We start from the raw sequence: 20,868 nt of genomic DNA on the forward strand, positions 1-20,868 counted from the left end.
TTTTCTGTGTTTATTCGTGGATCAAAATGACCAAAACTTTTTATGGACATCAAGTACTATAAGTTTGGGTTCTACCATAAAAATTTCAAGTGAAAAAGAGTTCGGGAACTATTTTTACCGGCTCAATCTTTCGGACTGCGCCAAGCTGAAATTTTCTGAAAAAGAATGGTTAGAAACAATTTTGACAAATATTATTTTTGTGCATTATATTAACGTGGAAAATAATTATGTTTTGAACATTATTGTGACTCCTTTACTTGAATTTCTGTGATGTGACTAACACTAACCTAAGTATGTGGGTTGGGGAAATATACTTGAATAAGTATATTGGTTATGGAGTCATGTGGTAATAATTAATGAAGGTGAGGGAGTATGTACGATTAATCGGTACTGCAGAGAGAAGTCTATTCGCTGAGTGTTGGGTGAATTAAACGTGGATGTGTTGTGGTGTGAAACGTGGATGTGTTGTGTACCCCACGTGTGACTTAAGCGTGGATGTGTTGTGTACCCCACGTGTGAATTAAACGTGGATGTGTTGTGTACCCCACGTGTAAATTAAAAAGTGGATGTGTTGTGTACCCCACTTGTGAATTAAAGGTGGATGTGTTGTGTACCCCACCTGTGAATTAATGGTGGGAGTTGTGTACCCCACGGGTGATGTGCGAGAGCTAACTGTCGGGTGTCTTGAACAGTAGTGTGGGTGTTGTGTACCCCACGTGTGAATTAATGGCTGTGTTATGTGCCGAAGTTACCGACATAATGTGAAATTGTTTGTTGTTAGATTGCTTGCAGGTAGACTGCGATTGTTGGGTAACTAGCCTAGGATTGGGTGTAGGCACGACCTAGGCCCCTAACTATACAATGCACGGCCTAGGCTCGAACTTTGGCCTGAACGAGTGTGAATTAAGAAATAAAGGGCACGTTTACTAACTGGAAATTTTCTCCAGTTTTATGAAAATTTGGAAAATTGGAGAACAGAAAACAGAAGACATGTTTACAAGCACAATTTTCCATTTTGAAAACAGGAAACAATTTTTCAATTTTCTAGAAAACTGAAACACTATTAAAAATTGTTTTCTAAATGGAAAACAGAATCATCTATCATCTATTAGACTAAATGTCACTATAACAAAATTCTCACTATTATTTACTTACATATTTATTCATTACTATGATTACATTCATTATCATCTTCTTTTACTTATCATCATCAACTATCTTTTATACTTGCATTACTTATTTAAACATAACTTATTTGCTTATACTTAAAATTATACATCATTCACATTATCAAAATTGAAAATTGAAATTCATACCATGTTTTATATTTTGATTGAACTCAGTTGATTATTGGTTCAGATATTTTTAATTATGTTATATCGAATACAAGTTTGGTCCAGATATCAGATATCGAAATTGCACATATATTATTATATGAGTATCCAAAATAAAAATTATATATTATATGCATGCCATTCAAATGAATATATCAAAAATAGTTTAAATATTAGCTCAAAAATTATTAATATTATTTAAACTAAATTTTATGTTAACTTAATAGGTTATTAGTTATGTCTTATACAAAAATAAATTTGGTTTGGATAACAAATGTAAAAATTTTACATATATTGGACTTAAAAGTGAAAATTATGTTTATTCTATTTAAACCAAATATATTTTAAAATAATATAAGGTCTAAAAAATTTAAACCAAATATATTTTAAAATAATATAAGGTCTAAAAATCGCTAACCAAATATATTTTAAAATAATATAAGGTCTAAAAATCGCTCGAAACTAAACTTATGTTAATTTTATAAGTCTAAAAATCGCTCGAAACTAAACTTATGTTAATTTTATAACTCTAAAAATCGCTCGAAACTAAACTTATGTTAATTTTATAACATTAATCTAAAAAAATAAATTTGAAAAAATAAATGTTAGTAAACAAGCTAGTTTTCTAAACAGAAAATAGAGAATGGAAAACAGAGAATGAAAAATTAGAAAACTGAAAATAGAAAATAGTTTTCATTTTCTGCTTCTTTCAACACTAGATCTATAGATTGAAAATGTGTTAAATGACATACATACAATAAAAAAAATAATTTTAAATATTGTGTGCACAACGTGAATATAAAAAAAAATCTTTTTAATTTTGATACACCTACCATCTTTTCAATAAAAAAAAGATACACCTACCATATTCAGTGAAATTTTACATATAAATCGATATGTGAAATTGCTAAATAATGAGGTAATTAATAACTACTTTGTACAATAGTTATCTAACTAGTGATGCAAGCGTAATTATCTCTAAATTATTGACCATACATATATATATCTTAATGGGTGTAGGCACGACCTAGGCCCCTAACTATTCAATGCACGGCCTAGGCTCGAACTTTGGCCTGAACGAGTGTGAATTAAGAAATAAAAAATGTTTTCATTTTCTGCTTTTTTCAACACTAGATCTATAAATTGAAAATGTGTTAAATGACATACATAAAAAAAAATTTAAAACATTGTGTGCACAACATGATTTTTTAAAAAAATCTTTTTAATTTAGATATACCTACCATCTTTTCACAAAAAAAAAAAAAAAAAGATACACCTACCATCTTCAGTGAAATTTTACATATAAATTGTTATGTGAAATTGCTAAATAATGAGGTAATTAATAACTACTTTGTACAATAGTTATCTAACTAGTGATGCTAGCGTAATTATCTCTAAATTATTGACCATACATATATATCTTAGGGTGTGTTTGGAAAGCAGGAAAATGACTTCTGGAAAATGTTTTCTGGAAAATGAGTCATTTTCCGGAAAATGGTTTCATTTCTAGTGTTTGGATGGATTCTAGAAAACTGTCTTTAGGTGTTTGGTTCATTTTCCAAAAAATGGGTAGAAATGTATAATTATATATTTTTATTATTTTATTTAAAATATTAAAATATTTATAATAATATTAAAAATAATATTTATAAGAATAATAATAATAATTAAAATTAAAAAAATAAACCCCCCCCCCCCCAGATTTGGTTTCCGCCGGAAACCATCCGCAGTCAAGCCTTTTTCAAGTTCATTTTGAGATTTGATTTGTACCCCTGCGCGCGTGAGAGAACCTCTACGTTATACAATTTAACTTCACTCTAAAAGGGTCATTTATATTGAAATTGTACTATGGGTCTTGAATGCAAGTTAAAGCCTATAGTTCTACATGTTTTAATAAAAACAAATTAACAAACCATTAATTAATATAATGTTGATTTTCGAAAGAATAAAAACAAATTAAAGGGAGAAAGCATAACCAGGAACACATCTATTGTTAACGCAGTTCGGAGCTAAACTCCTACATCTACGGGGCAACTCACGTCAACCCAATCCACTAGATGTTCACCAAGATTACAAGGGATTTTGATTACAAAGGCCCTAGCCATAAACCAACATCAATCTTCGCAACATCTATTTCGGAGAGGGTACGTACATGCCAATGTTCTTTAGGCTTCAACACTACTGAACCAGTTTCAGGCAGACTGACTTACGGGATAATCATTTTAATACCACAAAATATACTTGATAAACTGATTAATAGAGAAAATAATTCTTAGAATAATGCTAATGAAATCCGTAATTGGAAATGATAGTGAATCCACCTCTCTATAATCACTTTCAGGTAACCATCTTTCCCCAAAGACTGGTGACCACATTTACTCATAAATGACATCCACTTAAATTTAAATCAGGCTGAAAACCAGTTCTTCACAACTGAAAACTGTTAGAGAAATACATTGAGCGAAAATATTCTAGGATAAACTGCTGAGATAAATTCAGATAGAGGTACAGTCCAAAATTACACCTACTTAAATTCTAACCTTTGTCAAATAAATTGGCCAATTATAATAAGGTAAAATTGCATTCACATGCAAATACCCTTAAAATACAAACGTGTGGATAATTTGAGACCGTAGGATTAGAGATATGGATGGATTAGATCTACACGTATCCTATGAGTTAATTAAGGTGCTTTGTTTTTAAAAGGGGTAATATTGGTAATGCACGCATTCGTTAAATATGAAATTTATTTATTTAGGATATATAACACAATTAGAAGAATTATAATTTAGGTAGGATTCCAAATTGCAATTGTAATTTAGGTACGATTCCAAAGTGCAATTATAATCAAACAACACCATGAGTAAAAGAATCTGACAAGCTTCTAAGATGCTTCTAATAGTGTATTTTCCGTAGCACAGTTAGTGACCTTGCACACATGAATGTGCATACATGCACATAGGTGGACCCAATATTTAACGTGTGCACACACATATAACTATGTGCAAGGTCATTCTATAAATGACAAAAAATGAGGAATTCTAGAATAGTATTAATGTGTGCATAGACGTGCAAAGTTGTTTGCACATGGAAATTGAAAATCTGTCTTTTGTTACATACGTGTATGATTTACGAATAAATAATTAACTGATTAGCTGGTGCATGCACGAAAACGAAAAAGTATCCATGTGCAGTGGATTAAGTGCACACAGTTCAATTCGTTTGTGCACACGAAATTAGTGGTTTGCAACATCTGTGCATGAATGTGATTCAGTGGGTGTAAACCTACTATAATTACGCATTCTGCAATCTGAAATGTATAGTAAAGCTGCCCTGCATTGGAGGAATGCACACGGTAGTGCACATGTATCCACACATGATACCGCATTCATGCACGAGTGTGCACCACACTTGCAAACCCACACACTGCACACAATAGACTACGTATATGCACACGATTCATGCTAGGGTCAGGGCCGTTCCAATCAAAATAGGGATCCTGTGCAATATTTCAATTTGGCCCCTCTTTAATATATATATACATAATTGTTTTAAAATTATGTAAAAAATATAAAATATTCAAAAATAGCACATCTAATATTTGATCGCAAGTAAAATTTCAACAATTTTAACATTGAAAATCTTTTTTTTTTTTGTAAAGGCAATAGTAATTGAAATAATCGATTATTCTTTTCTTTTTACCCTTCTCGAACCCAACCCAGATAGATATTTTCTAAAAAATATAATTATAAAATCCTATTGATACAAAAAAAAAATTATAAATATATGAAAATGTTATCGATGTTGTTCAATTAATTGATGTTTTACAATTTTATTGTTTGAGATTTAAAGAGTTGAAGAGATGTCAAAATCAAAATTTCAAACTTATTCGAAAATTAAAATTACCGAAAAATTGTTGATTGACTTCAATTCCGATCTTCGAAGAACTTGCCAAATAACTTGCCCTTACATATGCTAAGGACTAAGGTTATGAATTTATTCCAATTTATCTCTATGCCACCCTTCCAAATTGCCTTGCCTAGTTCTAATCACATTCAAATTGCATTGCCTAGTTCTAATCACATTCAAATTGCCCTACCTATTTCTAATCATACTCAAATTGACAACTTCCATTCTTGTTTATATTCGATACTTTCAAGTGATTGGGACCCAATTTTCATGTAAAATTTTTACATAAAAAATACTACTATATTCTATATCTAATATACATATATTCATTTTTTTAACAGTTGGGTTTAGGGTTTAGGGTTTAGGGTTTTGGGGGCCCTGTGCGATGGCTGTAACACCCCAATTTTCACCTCTTGGATTTATTACAAAATACCTAATAATACAATACATTGCGGAAGCACCTAACCAACAGAAAACTGGGTGTTACCGCCACGTTTAGGTATCTCTCCTATATCCAAACGCTAAGGCTAAACTTACAACCTCAAATAACCGTGTCAACATACAAATGTACGTGTATAAACTAATCCTTCCAAGGTGTTTATTCTAGGATAGAGTAGTCTTCAACCTCGACTCCCATCCTATTCAGAGCTCATCGGCCACAGGGGCCCACGCTAGACTGCATCTAATAAAGGACACAATGAAGTGTAGTTAGCGCGACGGCTAAGTAAGGAAATCCATTGTCACTCGAAAGTAAACAAAGGTTTCGAAACAACATAGTATTTAGAAACTGTAGACGTTACCCAACGATTGCATTCTTCCTGCAATCATATTAACAACAAAGCAGTACAATACAGTATATAAGTAACATCAGCACATAACACTTCCATTTCCGAGAATTTCCACTTAATTCAAAGTGAGACTCACAACACACCCATTACTGCTCGGGATACGACATTTTTAACTCCCACTCATTCTCTCAGCGAATAGACTTCACTCTGCAGTATGAATTAATCATACAAGACACCTCACCATTCACTCAGCGAATAGACTTCGCTCTGCAGTATGAATTAATCATACAAGACACCTCACCATTCACTCAGCGAATAGACTTCGCTCTGCAGTATGAATTAATCATACAAGACACCTCACCATTCACTCAGCGAATAGACTTCGCTCTGCAGTATGAATTAATCATACAAGACACCTCACATTAGCATATTCACATGACGACTCAAAACAATTATACTTATCAAAATATGTTTCCAAAATACACACATTTGTCAATGGCTTTTCACCACGAAATTTCCAAGTGACAAGAGTCACACTTGTTTCTTAAAAACACAATTCTTCTTCCAAATTGATTGTGACATTCCAAAATTTCGTTACTATTTTTATTACAACATATTTTTGTCAAAATTGTTCCTAACCATTCTTTTTCAGAAAATTCCAGCTTGGCGCAGTCCGAAAGATTGAGCCGGTAAAAATAGTTCCCGAACTCGTTTTCACTTGAAATTTTTATGGTAGAACCCCAACTTATAGTACTTGATGTCCATAAAAATTCTTGGTCATTTTGATCCGCGAATAAACACAGAAAATTCCATTTTTGCCCTTGGCAGTGTGCTGTCCAGAATTTTTCTCTCTGGACCAGTTTTGGAAAAANATTAGCATATTCACATGACGACTCAAAACAATTATACTTATCAAAATATGTTTCCAAAATACACACATTTGTCAATGGCTTTTCACCACGAAATTTCCAAGTGACAAGAGTCACACTTGTTTCTTAAAAACACAATTCTTCTTCCAAATTGATTGTGACATTCCAAAATTTCGTTACTATTTTTATTACAACATATTTTTGTCAAAATTGTTCCTAACCATTCTTTTTCAGAAAATTCCAGCTTGGCGCAGTCCGAAAGATTGAGCCGGTAAAAATAGTTCCCGAACTCTTTTTCACTTGAAATTTTTATGGTAGAACCCCAACTTATAGTACTTGATGTCCATAAAAAGTCTTGGTCATTTTGATCCGCGAATAAACACAGAAAATTCCATTTTTGCCCTTGGCAGTGTGCTGTCCAGAATTTTTCTCTCTGGACCAGTTTTGGAAAAAAATTCGAAAACCATACTTATACTACTCCGATCATTATGAAATTTTATATGCGGGTTCTACACTTATTGAACTACATATCTGAGAAAAATGGAGTCAAAATACCTTACCAAATTTTCCCAATAAATCTCGGAAGTTACTGCCAGAATCTATCCTGATTTCCTTTCACTATTTTCACAAGTATAAGCCTATATGGGCATAAATACAACATATACATGCATAAATTAGCTATGAACATGTATACAAAAATTACCAAAAATCCAAAGTGTGGTTTCTTGAGTCAACTAGTAGATCCACAAACTTAACACATAATTTTCGCATAAAATTCCTAGTCACATAATTTACTAGCATTTGTTCACCTTCAAGTGACTAAACCAACTTAAGGGATTCCTTACCTCTTTGGAAGATCTTAAAAACCATAAGAGTCATTGGTTTCCTCCTTTGAGTCCTTCACCAAAGATCCTAGAAAAATCACCATAATAACAACATTTTCATGCACCTTTAGTTTACACTTAAGTTCTAGGAAGGATTTAACCAAACAAAGTCTAAAGTCTTACCTACACTTAGAACACTTGAGTTGAAGAAATGTTTGGGAGTTCTTGATCACAAGTGGAAGACTAAACTATTTTCTTTCTTCTTCTTCCTTATGCTATTTTCGAATTATGGAGTAGGAGAGAGAGGGGTGATGTGAGTTTGGCTTGAAGGTTAAGAAATCAAGTGCAACATTCCCATACTTCTTATGACATGCCATAAATGAGCCAACCAAGTGGTGATTGGATTGCCACTTGTCATCTCCCTATGGTGGCTCCTTGAAGAACAATTTTATTTTACCAGTTTGGGGTTAAATCAGATGAAAGTTCGGAGGATTATAACTTAATTCGAGAAAATTCTAACACCAAAACTATCCTAAAAATAATCCCGTCGATAACCACTAAAATTGGGAATTTTTCGGTATCTCGCGAAATATAGGTACAAGGTCCGTAACAATTTTACCCCTTACAGTCCGTTTAAATTTTCACTTGAACTAACTAGAAGTTCAGGCTTAATCGTATCATACTTAATAATCTAATCTTTAGGAAAATTCGAACTGTATAAGCATCCTTTAACATTTTACGGTTCGTGACCGGTACGTAGATCGCAGCTTGTTAATAACTAGTCTCACTTATAAAAATCCTTCTGAAGTACCAAGAGATCACCTCATAAATATTATAGCCTAAAAAAAATATTTTTCGAACCCTAACTTTGTCGGAAAAACCGATGGGTTACAATGGCACTGAGAAATTAAAACATGCCCAGGGCCGGCCCTGGCTAGGGTAATTGGAGAACAGGTAGCCTCCAAGAATGCGTAGGGTGTGCACAAATAGAAAAACAAGTAAAAAGTTAATTTAAAATAGAATGTAAGCCGAAAGACCAAACAGTGACAAAATTGTTTCGTATTTAGGATCTAACAATCCATAGTTGTGAAAACCTGATAAGTGTTTAAGCAGTGGTACTATCATTATAAAACAACCTTAAACAAAAAAAAAAAAAAAAAAAACAATATAAACATGGGCACTTCAAGTTGCCAAATGTGAGCAAAAAATTGGAGCATTTCACACCGGGACTTCTTGCAATCTTGCAACAAGACAACAACAACACAAAAAAGTATTTTGAGTATGGTATATATTAATTATTGGATTATTTGAAGTATTTTTGTGCTAATAGTCATGGTGTGCACCTATAGATAATGAATTTGGCTTTACTGTGAGTATACTAAAATGCTGTAGCTAAACATTCCCAGTTTGCGATGAGAGTGCACACTGGTGCACACAAATAAAAAACACACGCCAGTGAAACGACCAATGGCAATGGGAAACAATGAAAACTTGTAATTAAATACAAGTAGGAAGTATTAGCAGTAAATAATAACAATAGAGGAGTTTCAATAATACAGTTACTTTGGTACAACAATGCGTGATGAAAGAATAGAAAAACAACTACCAATATCGTTAAAAAGAAGCTAACAAAAATAAATAAATAAAGGATTAACTCAAAATTTTAAAGGTTTTAACTTCTATGGAACACAATTCAATAAACTCTGGAAAATATGTGAGAGTACTAAGAAGTGTACACAATGGAATACTTACGGACTAAAATGCAACATATTTTTTTTTAGAAACGAACATAAATGCAACTATAGTCAAAATGCAATGTAATTGAATAAACAACTAATATCTTGCATGCCAAATGCAGGACTCTTAAAATGATCTAAAGTTAACACTTGTGACCATGTCTGCAAAAGGGTTCAAGTTTTAGATACTAGGCATCCATCAACTGCAATTTTTTCCTTTAGTTTTCCAATCAAAATATTCTAATCAACTATAGAACAATAAATTCTAAATAGGGTAGCAACTACGACCCAAAAATACGGATTCACAACCTAAACGACATAAACCCCAAAAGTGAGCCAAATCCGGACACCAAGCATACCCTAATCTGCCCAACACCCAAAAAATTGAGACAAATCCGACAACCCCGCCGACCCACGACTAACATAACCCACCGGTAATCCAACAATTGAGACCATGCACACACCCACGAGAAGAAAGAAGCAAAACAAAAAATTAAAGCCAACAACGACACTAAAACGACAAAGAAAATGGGGGGAAAACATACCTCGACCGACAACTGGACTGGTGGTCATCGACGTTTGCATCGTCCGTAGTCCCAGCGACTACCATCTGCAGGGAAGGAGTAATAGCATGTATAGAAGGGCAATACAGTCCATTCATTAGAAACGGCAGTTACAACAAACTTTGCCGCCATGTAATCCATTTATAATGCTGTACCTCCATACTGTTGAAATAATTTCAATCAATTCAGTTTCTCTCCTTCCCATTCTGTTATGAACACTTAATCATCTTCCTCGCCAAACTCTCTGCTTCTACTCTCATCAAGGAGAGAGTGAAACTATGACTACAAAGCTGTGCTGTAGAAGGGAAAGCAGGACCGTGCGTACAGATGGAATACCAAACGTCCAAACCAGTGAGTGCCATAGGTAGAGAAAAAAACTAAATTAAAAAGTCCAAATTGCCCCCCACTCAACTAAAAACATAACACGCATGTTTAAAATATAATAGAAAGAAACTAAATAATTAAAAGCGAACGCCCAGGTATGTCCACAAGTTTGTATTTTAAAGCATGTTTGTACATGAATGTAATTCTATATATATATATATATATATATATATATATATATAGTGGTGCAAATCTCCTTCTTTTTTCAATGTGGGACAAGTGCTTCTTCCAAGCCTATCCACTTTCATTTTCCAAATCAAATGGGTCTACTTTGAGAATCAATTTCTCATTCACTCATTATTTGTTTTGAGCTTATAATATATCGATCTCTTCGTCTCACAACGAATATCCCGAATTCACTTTGACCTGACCCAAATCGGAAGTGGACCCTACATATATTTGTACCACAAAATAGTCACTTACAATGTCATTTTTGCTAATTTTTTTTCAGCATTTCATGCTGGAACGAAACATGTAGAAACAGACTACCATTTTGTTTTGACAAAGTAGCATAAAATGAACTACAAGTAAATTACATATCTAGAAAAGATCAACTGACAGACATCTTAGCCAAACCACTCACTACAACCAGATTCAACGTTATAAGAGACTAGCTTAATGTTCTATCCAGAAAACCTTAAGCTTGAGGCAATATATTAGACTATTAGGACTCTGTATTCTAATTACACTATAATTTTTTCTCCCTCTCACTGTATTATTGTAAATTTATATTTTATTATTCGTGACCTGATTAGGACTAATGCTTGTACTCTTATAAATACATCTCTTCATGTATTTTGTAAATTTTATTTATTAATATAAAGTTTTTCCCATAACTATTATTGTCACCAAAACCATAAAAAAAAAAATAGGATTCAATTCATATCTAATAAGAATTGAAAAATATTTCTGGTTAAACATGAACCTTAAAAATGATATTGGCCTGTGTGGTAAATGGCGGTTAGCTTATTGGGTTAAAAGGTATGATTAGTTGATAACATTAGCTAATGGTAGAAAGATAGTTGGTAAATTAAATGTTAGCTGATAGTTGTTTGATATAATTTATTTTTTTTTTCAAAAAGCTAATTGAAAAAGTTGCTTTGAGTAGCATTTTATAATTACAGACAACTTATTAACCAAACACTTATATTAATTTTTTAACCAAATAAAACAACTAATAGTAGCCAAAATCTCCTAATAGGCTAATTATTTACCAAACAGGGCCATTAGCAATTACGGCAACAGCCTATTGCCTGAAAACCGCAAATAGGATCGGAACTGGAGAACTGATAATTAAATTATCTTATTTTATGTGGTTTGACCCTCACAAAACTGATAATAGTTTTCCAGTTTCCGGCAACATATATAGTATATTAAATTAAATAATGTATAATTCTAAGCATGCAATGACCACATAGACTGATCAAACACAATTGGCCAGTCACATAGATTTGCATAGGGAAGAGACAATTCTATTGGCAATGCTCAAGGGACCCACAGTTTGATCACTGCAATTTATTAAGGTTCTTATAAACAAAAATCAAACTATGGGCATTGCCAATAGAATTGTCAGTTCCCTCTTCATATCTTTCTCACAGCAGGCCAGATTCAAATGTGATACGGACTAATATATATAGACAGGGATTGTAGTTATATTGATATAATAAGCAAAGGAGCAGAGATTGCTTGATCAAATAAACAATAATGTCTAAAAACCAGTCCTCAAATGCTTCTATCATGAAAAGGTATGATTTCATAAATTTAGTTTGAGATAGCATGGATAAAATCAAATGCTTCTATCATGAAAAGGTATGATTTCATAAATTTAGTTTGAGATAGCATGGATTGTTTTATAAGATTAATTATGTGATTTAATTTGAGCTGTATGAAATTGATGAAACTAAGTCAACCAGGTAGTGTTTATAACTTTACATACATGTGTAAGAAGAATATATAGCAAATGATATTCAATTAATAAGATGCGGAAACTAATCCAAGGAAAATACGGGACTTTTTGGGTTAACCTAATTAGCATAATTCCACTATATTTTGCTATATTTTGTTAAATTTTTGTTAGACTATAATATTTTGTTAAATTTTTGGTGGGGGAGTTGAGAGCTGGTGGAGTGATTAGTTTTAAACTTGTATGTCTTACCTTAAATATTGCTAGTGCCTACTGAACTAGTGAACTAAGTCTGTGCTAGAATTGAGCTTGCCTGTGGAGATAAGATTGGTACACTTTCTCCTTGGTTGTGGAGCCAATGTAGTACTCAAGAAATGACATTAATTAAAGGTTAATGATTATTCATGGAGAATGGTAACTATATGTTTCTGGTCGGACAATGAAGAGTTGGAATCTTTAATATAAAATAATTGTAATAAAATGAAAATATTGAGGATTTATATATGGTGAAAAAAATTGGTTATATAATGGTAAATTGAGTAATATTTCTAGAATTACTTTGATCGACATTCTTATGTTGATCTTTTGTTTTTAGTATTCTGACCCTGTTACAATTTAATTAATATCTGTTCAGCAATATTTTGTCCATCTATTTAAGCATAAGGAGTCAAAAGTTCTTATATCGTGGACCGCGGTCCCAAAACGACGTCGTTTTAGTAAGCGGGAGACAGAGCCCCGTAATTGACACTACAGTTCATTCCAAAAGATAATGCCTTACATTTATTTTGATATTATCGAATGAAACTGTAGTTATATCAAAATGTAACTGTAGTTGTGTTGAAATGTAACTGCAGTGTATATGAACAGATACTGAATAACAGTTTCACTTTTGTGTTTTTATATTATCGAATAAAACTGTAGTTATATCAAAATGTAACTGCAGTTGTGTTGAAAGGTAACTGCAGTTGTGTTGAAATGTAACTGAAGTTGTGTTGAAATGTAACTGCAGTATATATGAAAAGAAAGTGAGTGGCGCGAATTCATCCGTCTATTTTCATTAATCAAAACGACGTCGTTTTGGGACCGCGGTCCACAATGCATTGTGGACCACGGTCCACGATATAATTTGCGAGGAGTCAATGTCTTGGGTTTGAACATGTATCAACTATTGTGATGCGAGCGGAGTAGTCTATTTATCTTCCAATTAAGTAAATATTTATCCCATTATGAATAATAAAAATAAAAAAAGTACTCTAGACATGGAATTTATTATTGTTTATGTTTGATGAATAACAATATATTGGCAGGCTAGAAGGTAAAGTAGCCTTGATAACGGGTGGCGCCAGCGGGATTGGCGAGTGCACGGCGAGGCTATTCGTTAAGCACGGCGCAAAAGTGATCATCGCCGACATCCAGGACGAGTTAGGCCAATCCATCTGCGACGAAATACGCGACGCAAACGCCCTGTGCTACGTCCATTGCGACGTCAAACTCGAGGCGGACGTTGAAAACGCCGTCAACTTTGCCGTGGCCAAGCACGGCAAGCTCGACATCATGTTCAGCAACGCCGGCACCGGCGGAAGGATAGACGCCGCCATCCAAGAAACCGACTACGACAACTTTCGTCACGTCTTCGATGTCAACGTCTTCGGCTCGCTCGCGTGCGCGAAGCACGCCGCGAGAGTGATGATCCCAGCCAAGAAGGGCAGCATCATATTCACGGCTAGCACGGCGGCGGTGACGAATGGGGATACGCCGTACTCGTACTTGGCGTCGAAGCACGCGGTGGTGGGGCTGGCGAAGAACTTGGGGGTGGAGATGGGGAAGCATGGGATCAGAGCCAACTGTATCTCGCCGTTTGGGGTGGCGACGCCGATGCTGATGAGTGGGCTTGGGATGAAGGATAAGGGGAAGGTTGAAGAGTTTGTGTGTGAAATAGCCAACTTGAAAGGAGTGGTGTTGGAGGCGGAGGATGTGGCGGAGGCGGCAATGTTTTTGGGGAGTGATGAGTCAAAATATATAAGTGGAATTAATCTTGTGATTGATGGTGGATATAGCACTACCAATGTTGCTCCAAGGGAAGCATTAAACAAATTGTTCTCTTGATGCATTTTTATTTAACTTTCAATGATGGGGGTTTAATTTGTTGTTAACAAGTTTCTATGTTAGTTTAATGCATTATACATGCATACATACAGACACACACATATATATAGGAGTATGTTTAGGTGCAAACCACTCGCCCAGTGATTTTTTTTTTTTTTTAAAAGGGTGACATTTTCATAAATAATTGAACATTGAGATCAGATTTGAAGTGCAAGTAAAATGTACACTGAGCATCAATACTAAATATACCTAACGTTATAACTAGTTGCACCTAAAGCTATAATTAGGTGCACCTAGGTGAATGAATGGTAAGGTATATTATTTGCACTTGTTAGTGATTTTACTTGCATTTTTTACTTGCAAATGTGCACCGGCTACTTGCGCTTATAATACATTTACTTATACCAAAGTTCGAGATATTTACAAAAATGTTACCGCGTCGTTTCTTTAAAATTACATCTGATTCGTTTATCTGCACATGTAGACGGTTGTGAATGATTCTTATTTCTCTCTTGGACGAGAGCTCTAACCTGAGTGAGCACCTATATATATATATATATATATATATATATATATATATATATATATATATACTGAGTAGAGTTCAAGTGCACAATACATATGTGTTAAAATACACACCATTCTACGTACTAAAATGTACATGAGAACTGATAAAACACACCATTCCACACTATAACCAAATGCACCTATTCACTTAAAATTCATGAGTATACGTAATAAAACGCATCATTCTACGCATTAAAATGTACCACAACGTGCCTCATTTCAGATTATAAACATACACTATTTACACATATTAGAAATTAAACATGTGCTAAAATATGCACCACAACGTGTGTTAAAATGCACAATTTCACTTATTGAAAATGCCCATCCCAGATTATAAACATGCACTATTACACTTATTAGAAAATATGTGTTAAAATACACATCATGCTACGTATTAAAATGCACCAAAGGACGGATTAAAACACACCATTCCACAACACACTTATTAGAAAATATGTGTTAAAATACACACCATTCTACGTATTAAAATGCACCAGGGGACGGATTAAAACACGTCATTCCACAACACACTTATTAGAAAATATGTGTTAAAATACACACCATTCTACGTATTAAAATGCACCAGAGGACGGATTAAAACACACCATTCCACAACACACTTATTAGAAAACATGTGTTAAAATACACATCACTCTACATATAAAAAATGCACCAGCGGATGGATTAAAACACACTATTTCACAACACAGTTAATGTACCAACATACGTAATAAAACGCACCACAACATGTGTTAAAATGCACCACACTATGTACTAAAATGCATAATTTCAATTCACGTAATATAGATACTAAAATTACCATAATAACCCACTTAAACATACTCGAATTACAGTTGATTAATGAAATCGGACGACCAGATGCAGCTGCACGACCGCATGGGAGCTCACTGCCGCATTTGAGTCACTTTATTTATATACTAGTTTTATACGCGCATTGCGCGTATGGGTTAATGCCCAATGTTTATATTTAAATAAATATTTGAAAGTATATCAATGCAAGATTATATAGGAGAAGTTTATACATGGGTAATTGAATGTCGAATTTTTTTATTTAAATATATAACTCAAAGTATATGAATCCAAGATAATGTAGAAAATTCATTATAATTATTACTAAAATAAATGTTTGCAACCTTGTAAAATAGATAGTCTAAATATTTGGTCTAAAAATGATAGTCTAAATAAATACTACTTTTCATTTGGTCTAAAAATGGTAGTGTGTTATTTGCAATTCGGTTATTGTTGGTAGCATAGATGACAACGATGTTTCATTGGCCTTGGGTTTCCCAATCATGGTATTTGTATCATGCAATGAGATTATGATATAGGAGCTATTGACTTTCCTTTAGGTGTTCTGCTTGGGGTTCATTTGGTTCAACCATTATTGTTGAATGAGTTATTGTGGATAAAGAAATCCCTAGTTTAAGAAAAAAGATTAAATAAATTAATAAAAATTTAGAAAATTAAAATATTATACATTCCAAAGATATTAAAAGGTAGTTTCTCGCTTCAATTTGCTGGGTAATAGGTTATTTGAGTACTTTCATTATCAATCAATCCCCAAGTAGTTAATATGATTGGTTTCAAACTATTCTTTTTTATTTTTTTTCATGGTATTAAAGAAATACATATGTATCATTTTTTTGTGTAACTACTAATTTATTTAATTCAATAAGAGTAAAAATAGAGCGATTCCGCTTCAATTTGTTGGGTTATTTGAGTACTCTCTTTGTCAACCAATCTCCAAGTAGTTAATATAACTAGCTTCAAATTATTTTAAAATGTTTTTCATAGTATTAATAAAATACTTGGTAAATAAATATATAACATTATTTTGTACTATAACTTTGATATTTAATTACAAGATATTGTAAAAATAAGATAATGGACAATGTAATGAATATCAATTGATAAATATGAATGTAAAGAATCTTTGCATGAGAGAAAATAAAGACAATATAACTAATGAAATTATTTCTCTTATTGAATTTAATTTTTTGATAATGAATAATTTTTTCAAATAAAGGTATTGTAGACACATAATTCTAAATTAAAGAAACTTAATTATGTCAAATTTGATTGAGATGAGTTTCGAACCTAAGATCTTTCTTATAGAAATTAATGGGTAAGTTAAAAGTTAACGGAATATTAACTGAGAAGAAATATTTAACGAAAAACTTAACGGATAATCATAAAAGTAAGGTTAAATTAGGTAATCTCTATTAATAATATTAATCTGAATTATCTTAACCATCTATTTGATTAAATAATTCATCTGAACCATCCATTTGATTAAATAATTTGACCACTATTTTTTCTACCCATTTTAGGCCTAACTGTCTTTGGCTCTTATTAGTATAGTATATATATATATATATATATATATATATATGAATGATTATATATCTTAAACTCTTTGCATTGTCTTTGGATCACATTAATTTATAAACATCTCAATCGATTATAGTGCTACTAACTACAAAAATTTAGGTCAGAAACTTTTCACAACATTAAAAGAGATGAGTTTATAAAGGAGAAAGGGTTAAATACGCCTAGCTTCAATAATGCAGTTGGTGAAGAACACCTACGCCTTCCGATCTTTCAACACTTGAGTACTCTCTATAGGCAAATTAACCCCCCCCCCCCCCCCCCTCCCCCCAACCCACACCAAAATTATGTAATTGTTATTACATAAAAATTTGTAAATGCCAAAATAGAACTTAGCATGTTCAAGAAGTAGGGCTACAAGTGCCGGAGGTGAAATATATAATACGTTATTTCAAGAAGATCTTATCATACAAGAGCTTACAAACAACTAAGATTCAGGTAGCCGAAGAACATATAAAAGAGGAACTACATAGGTTAAAATTAGATCTTGTGATCACAAAATAGTCTAGTTCCTGAAGAACATAAAACGATACTGTAGAGCTTCACAAATCAATTGAACTTTCAACAATAGAGACGGAAGAAAGTTAAATCAATAAATTGATCTAATTGTAAGAAGAACATGTAAAGTTTACTGTCTATTAGAAAATGCGAATTTCTGGCACAAAATGCGATCAACAGAATGGGAAACATTACATTTCTAGGACATTCACTTCTTAAACTTGATACAATCCTTCTTCATGTGTCCCTCTTTTTACAAAAGAAACACTTTTGTATCTTCTTTATGTCAGCTTTTGGGGTTAGTTTGCCCTTAGCTGCTATGGTTGATCCTTTGGTCTTTCCAGATTTCCTCTTAAGCATTGTGGTAGCCACTAAAGCACTTTCTCCAAACTCAGCCATAAGCCTTGTTTCCTCTTGTGTACACATGGTTATCAATTCATTGATACTCCAATCTACTTTATATGTGTTGTAGGAAATCTTAAATTGGCTATATTCCTGAGGAAGGGTATTAAGTGCAAAATGCACCACAAAAGTATATGGTAAAATGATTTTCAACTTCTTCAATTGAGCCGCAATCTCCCTTACTTGCATGATGTGTTTACCCGTGCCCTTAACAGTGAAAAGACGAAGATTGATAAACTTCATTATTAGAGTGCTCGCCAAAGATTTCTTTGAATCAATGAATTAATTATCAATGGCTTTGAGCAAAGGCTTATCTTTCTAAATGTCCTTAATGAAACCACAAACTTCTTTAGGAATTTTTGACTTAATGAGGTGCACGCGCAAGCGATTGGATCTCTCCCATCCGGCACGAAGCTCCCTAGCTTCCTCAGTGCTTTGCTCAGTAACCTCAGGGGGTTCGTCATTGAGAACAGCATAATCCACCTCTAACAATCCTAAATGCAAGAGAATAGTATCTTTCCACTCTTTGTGGTTATCATCGTTAAGCATAGGAATATCAATTCTTATTGATTGAGTAATGGGTAGAGTTGCTGTAAATAATAATAATGAAGGCTTCGTTAGAATTTTTGAGGCACATAATACAGAGAGTAACTGAAGTACATAATACTACCAATGTAAATTATGCAAAAGACAAACTCGAATGCCATAAAATTGCATGTGAGCTAAATTTTTACGCATAATAAATCTATCGAAACTGAATGGTGGAAAACATAATGGGTATATATTTTTTATTTGTTTTGTAGTGTCCTCAACAACCAGGGGAATTCGAATGTGGATACTATGTACTCCGATACATGTTCGACATTGTTACTAAGTACTCAATGCTTGAATCTTTAGATGATGTAAGTAATTTAAATACAACTATATGTATAGTAAATTATAATTTATCAATTAGCATGTTTACTAATTTGATTAAATAATTTTTTTATAGGTATTTGAAGTAGCACCCTACTCCATGGACGAAAGAGTTGAAGTTCGAGAGTTGTGGGCACAATATTTCATAGAAGAATGCGTGTAACTTGGTTTGGTTTAAACATTATCTTTATTATTATTAACTTATGTTTATGTTTTGTTAAAGAATTGTATCAAGTATATTGTGGTGACTTATTGTGAGATTATTAAATGTTAAGTATTGTGTGATGATGTTTGTGTTCATAGTAGGTATTAGAAGTGTTTGTTTAATTTGAAAATCATTATGAATAGATAGTTTAATTTATTGGTATTAGTTTGTAATTTTGGTGTTTATGTGCTTGTTTTGAAAAATTCTACACAGATTTTTTTAAAAAAAAAAGGTAATTTCATAAAATAAATAATATATTTAAAAAAATAAAAAATCCGCGTCACCCTCAGCGGAGAGGGTGCCGCGGATACATATTATAAAAAATACTATAAAATGGTTTTCCGCGTCACCCGCACGGAAGTGGGTGACGCGGAAAACCATTATTAAATTATTTAATAATGGTTTTCCGCGTCACCCACTTCCGTGCGGGTGACGCGGAAAATCATTATTAAAATATTTAAAAATCTATCCGCGTCACCCTTCACGGGTGACGCGAAAAATACATACTATCAGAGTCACCTCAATCCGCTACACCGCTACAGATGTAGCGGATACTCATTTACAGGTGTAGCAAAATTGCTTATTTGTACTAGTGTACGGTTTGGGTTTGATTTTTCCATCCTTAATGATAAAACTACCAAACTATATACCGATACATAATCTCTGTGGGCAAATTATGATCATAGTTTAGTATTTCATCCTAATTAACCCTACAAATATAACAAACTTGCCTGTGGGCTAAATTCTGTCATATTATGCAAAGTTAACTACATGATTCTTGCATGAACTTTATGTGAATAAAACTTAATATGTAATTTCAGTAAGATGTTGTGGCTACTCTTTAATTGTCCAAAACTAAACATAATCACAGTGACAAGGGTATTTAAAGCCTAATCAAACAAATTAAACCAAAACATTTAAAGCCTAATCAAACAAATTAAACCAAAACATGATAGATAATCTTTCGGTATACTCCCAAGAAAGTTGGTTGGTGCTAAGGCTCCACTAAAAACCAACTTCTCAGACAAAGTAGCGTCGCAAGGGGACTAGTAGCAACAAGGCTTTTAAGCCAGGGCCATAGAACTAGTATTCCTCCCCAAGAAACTTCCCTAATTCATGTGTTCTCATATTTGAAGTAAAATCGTTTGGTTGACCTATAAGAATGTAGATTCACCTATGGATATGGGTTTAATTAAATAGGGGAATACTATGAAGTTTTTTATGTACTTTATGTGATTTAAGATCTTTAAAAAAAAACACACAAATGGAGTAATAACTGAAGAGTAAGAATATGCGTAATTCTTAAAGGCACTAATTCACCTAAAAACCACTAAATCATGCGGCATTTAATTCAGTCTTAAATGAACATTTTTTCTAAAAGCATAATTATAACAGTCAAATAATTATTGCTATAAAGATATATATATATATATATATATATATATATATATAT

The 20,868-nt window shown here is 33.0% G+C and overlaps 1 protein-coding gene across 1 annotated transcript; it reads left to right on the forward strand.

Moving 5' to 3' along the window:
* Nucleotides 1–12,111: 12,111 nt before the first annotated feature.
* On the forward strand, nt 12,112–14,440 carry LOC116002246 (secoisolariciresinol dehydrogenase-like). The gene is made up of 2 exons (XM_031242348.1): nt 12,112–12,152; nt 13,618–14,440. The coding sequence occupies exons 1-2, from the start codon at nt 12,112–12,114 to the stop codon at nt 14,414–14,416; spliced, it is 840 nt and encodes a 279-aa protein (XP_031098208.1). The 3' UTR covers nt 14,417–14,440.
* Nucleotides 14,441–20,868: the final 6,428 nt, after the last annotated feature.

The sequence above is a fragment of the Ipomoea triloba genome, chromosome 1 (genome assembly GCF_003576645.1).
Source record: "Ipomoea triloba cultivar NCNSP0323 chromosome 1, ASM357664v1".
Classification (NCBI taxonomy): domain Eukaryota; kingdom Viridiplantae; phylum Streptophyta; class Magnoliopsida; order Solanales; family Convolvulaceae; genus Ipomoea; species Ipomoea triloba.

Excerpts from the sequence above, each read along its gene's own strand:
- LOC116002246 (XM_031242348.1), top strand. The coding sequence starts at position 12,112 with ATGTCTAAAAACCAGTCCTCAAATGCTTCTATCATGAAAAG. Across the intron at positions 12,153-13,617 it reads AATGCTTCTATCATGAAAAG|GCTAGAAGGTAAAGTAGCCT; the intron begins GTATGATTTCAT and ends ATATATTGGCAG.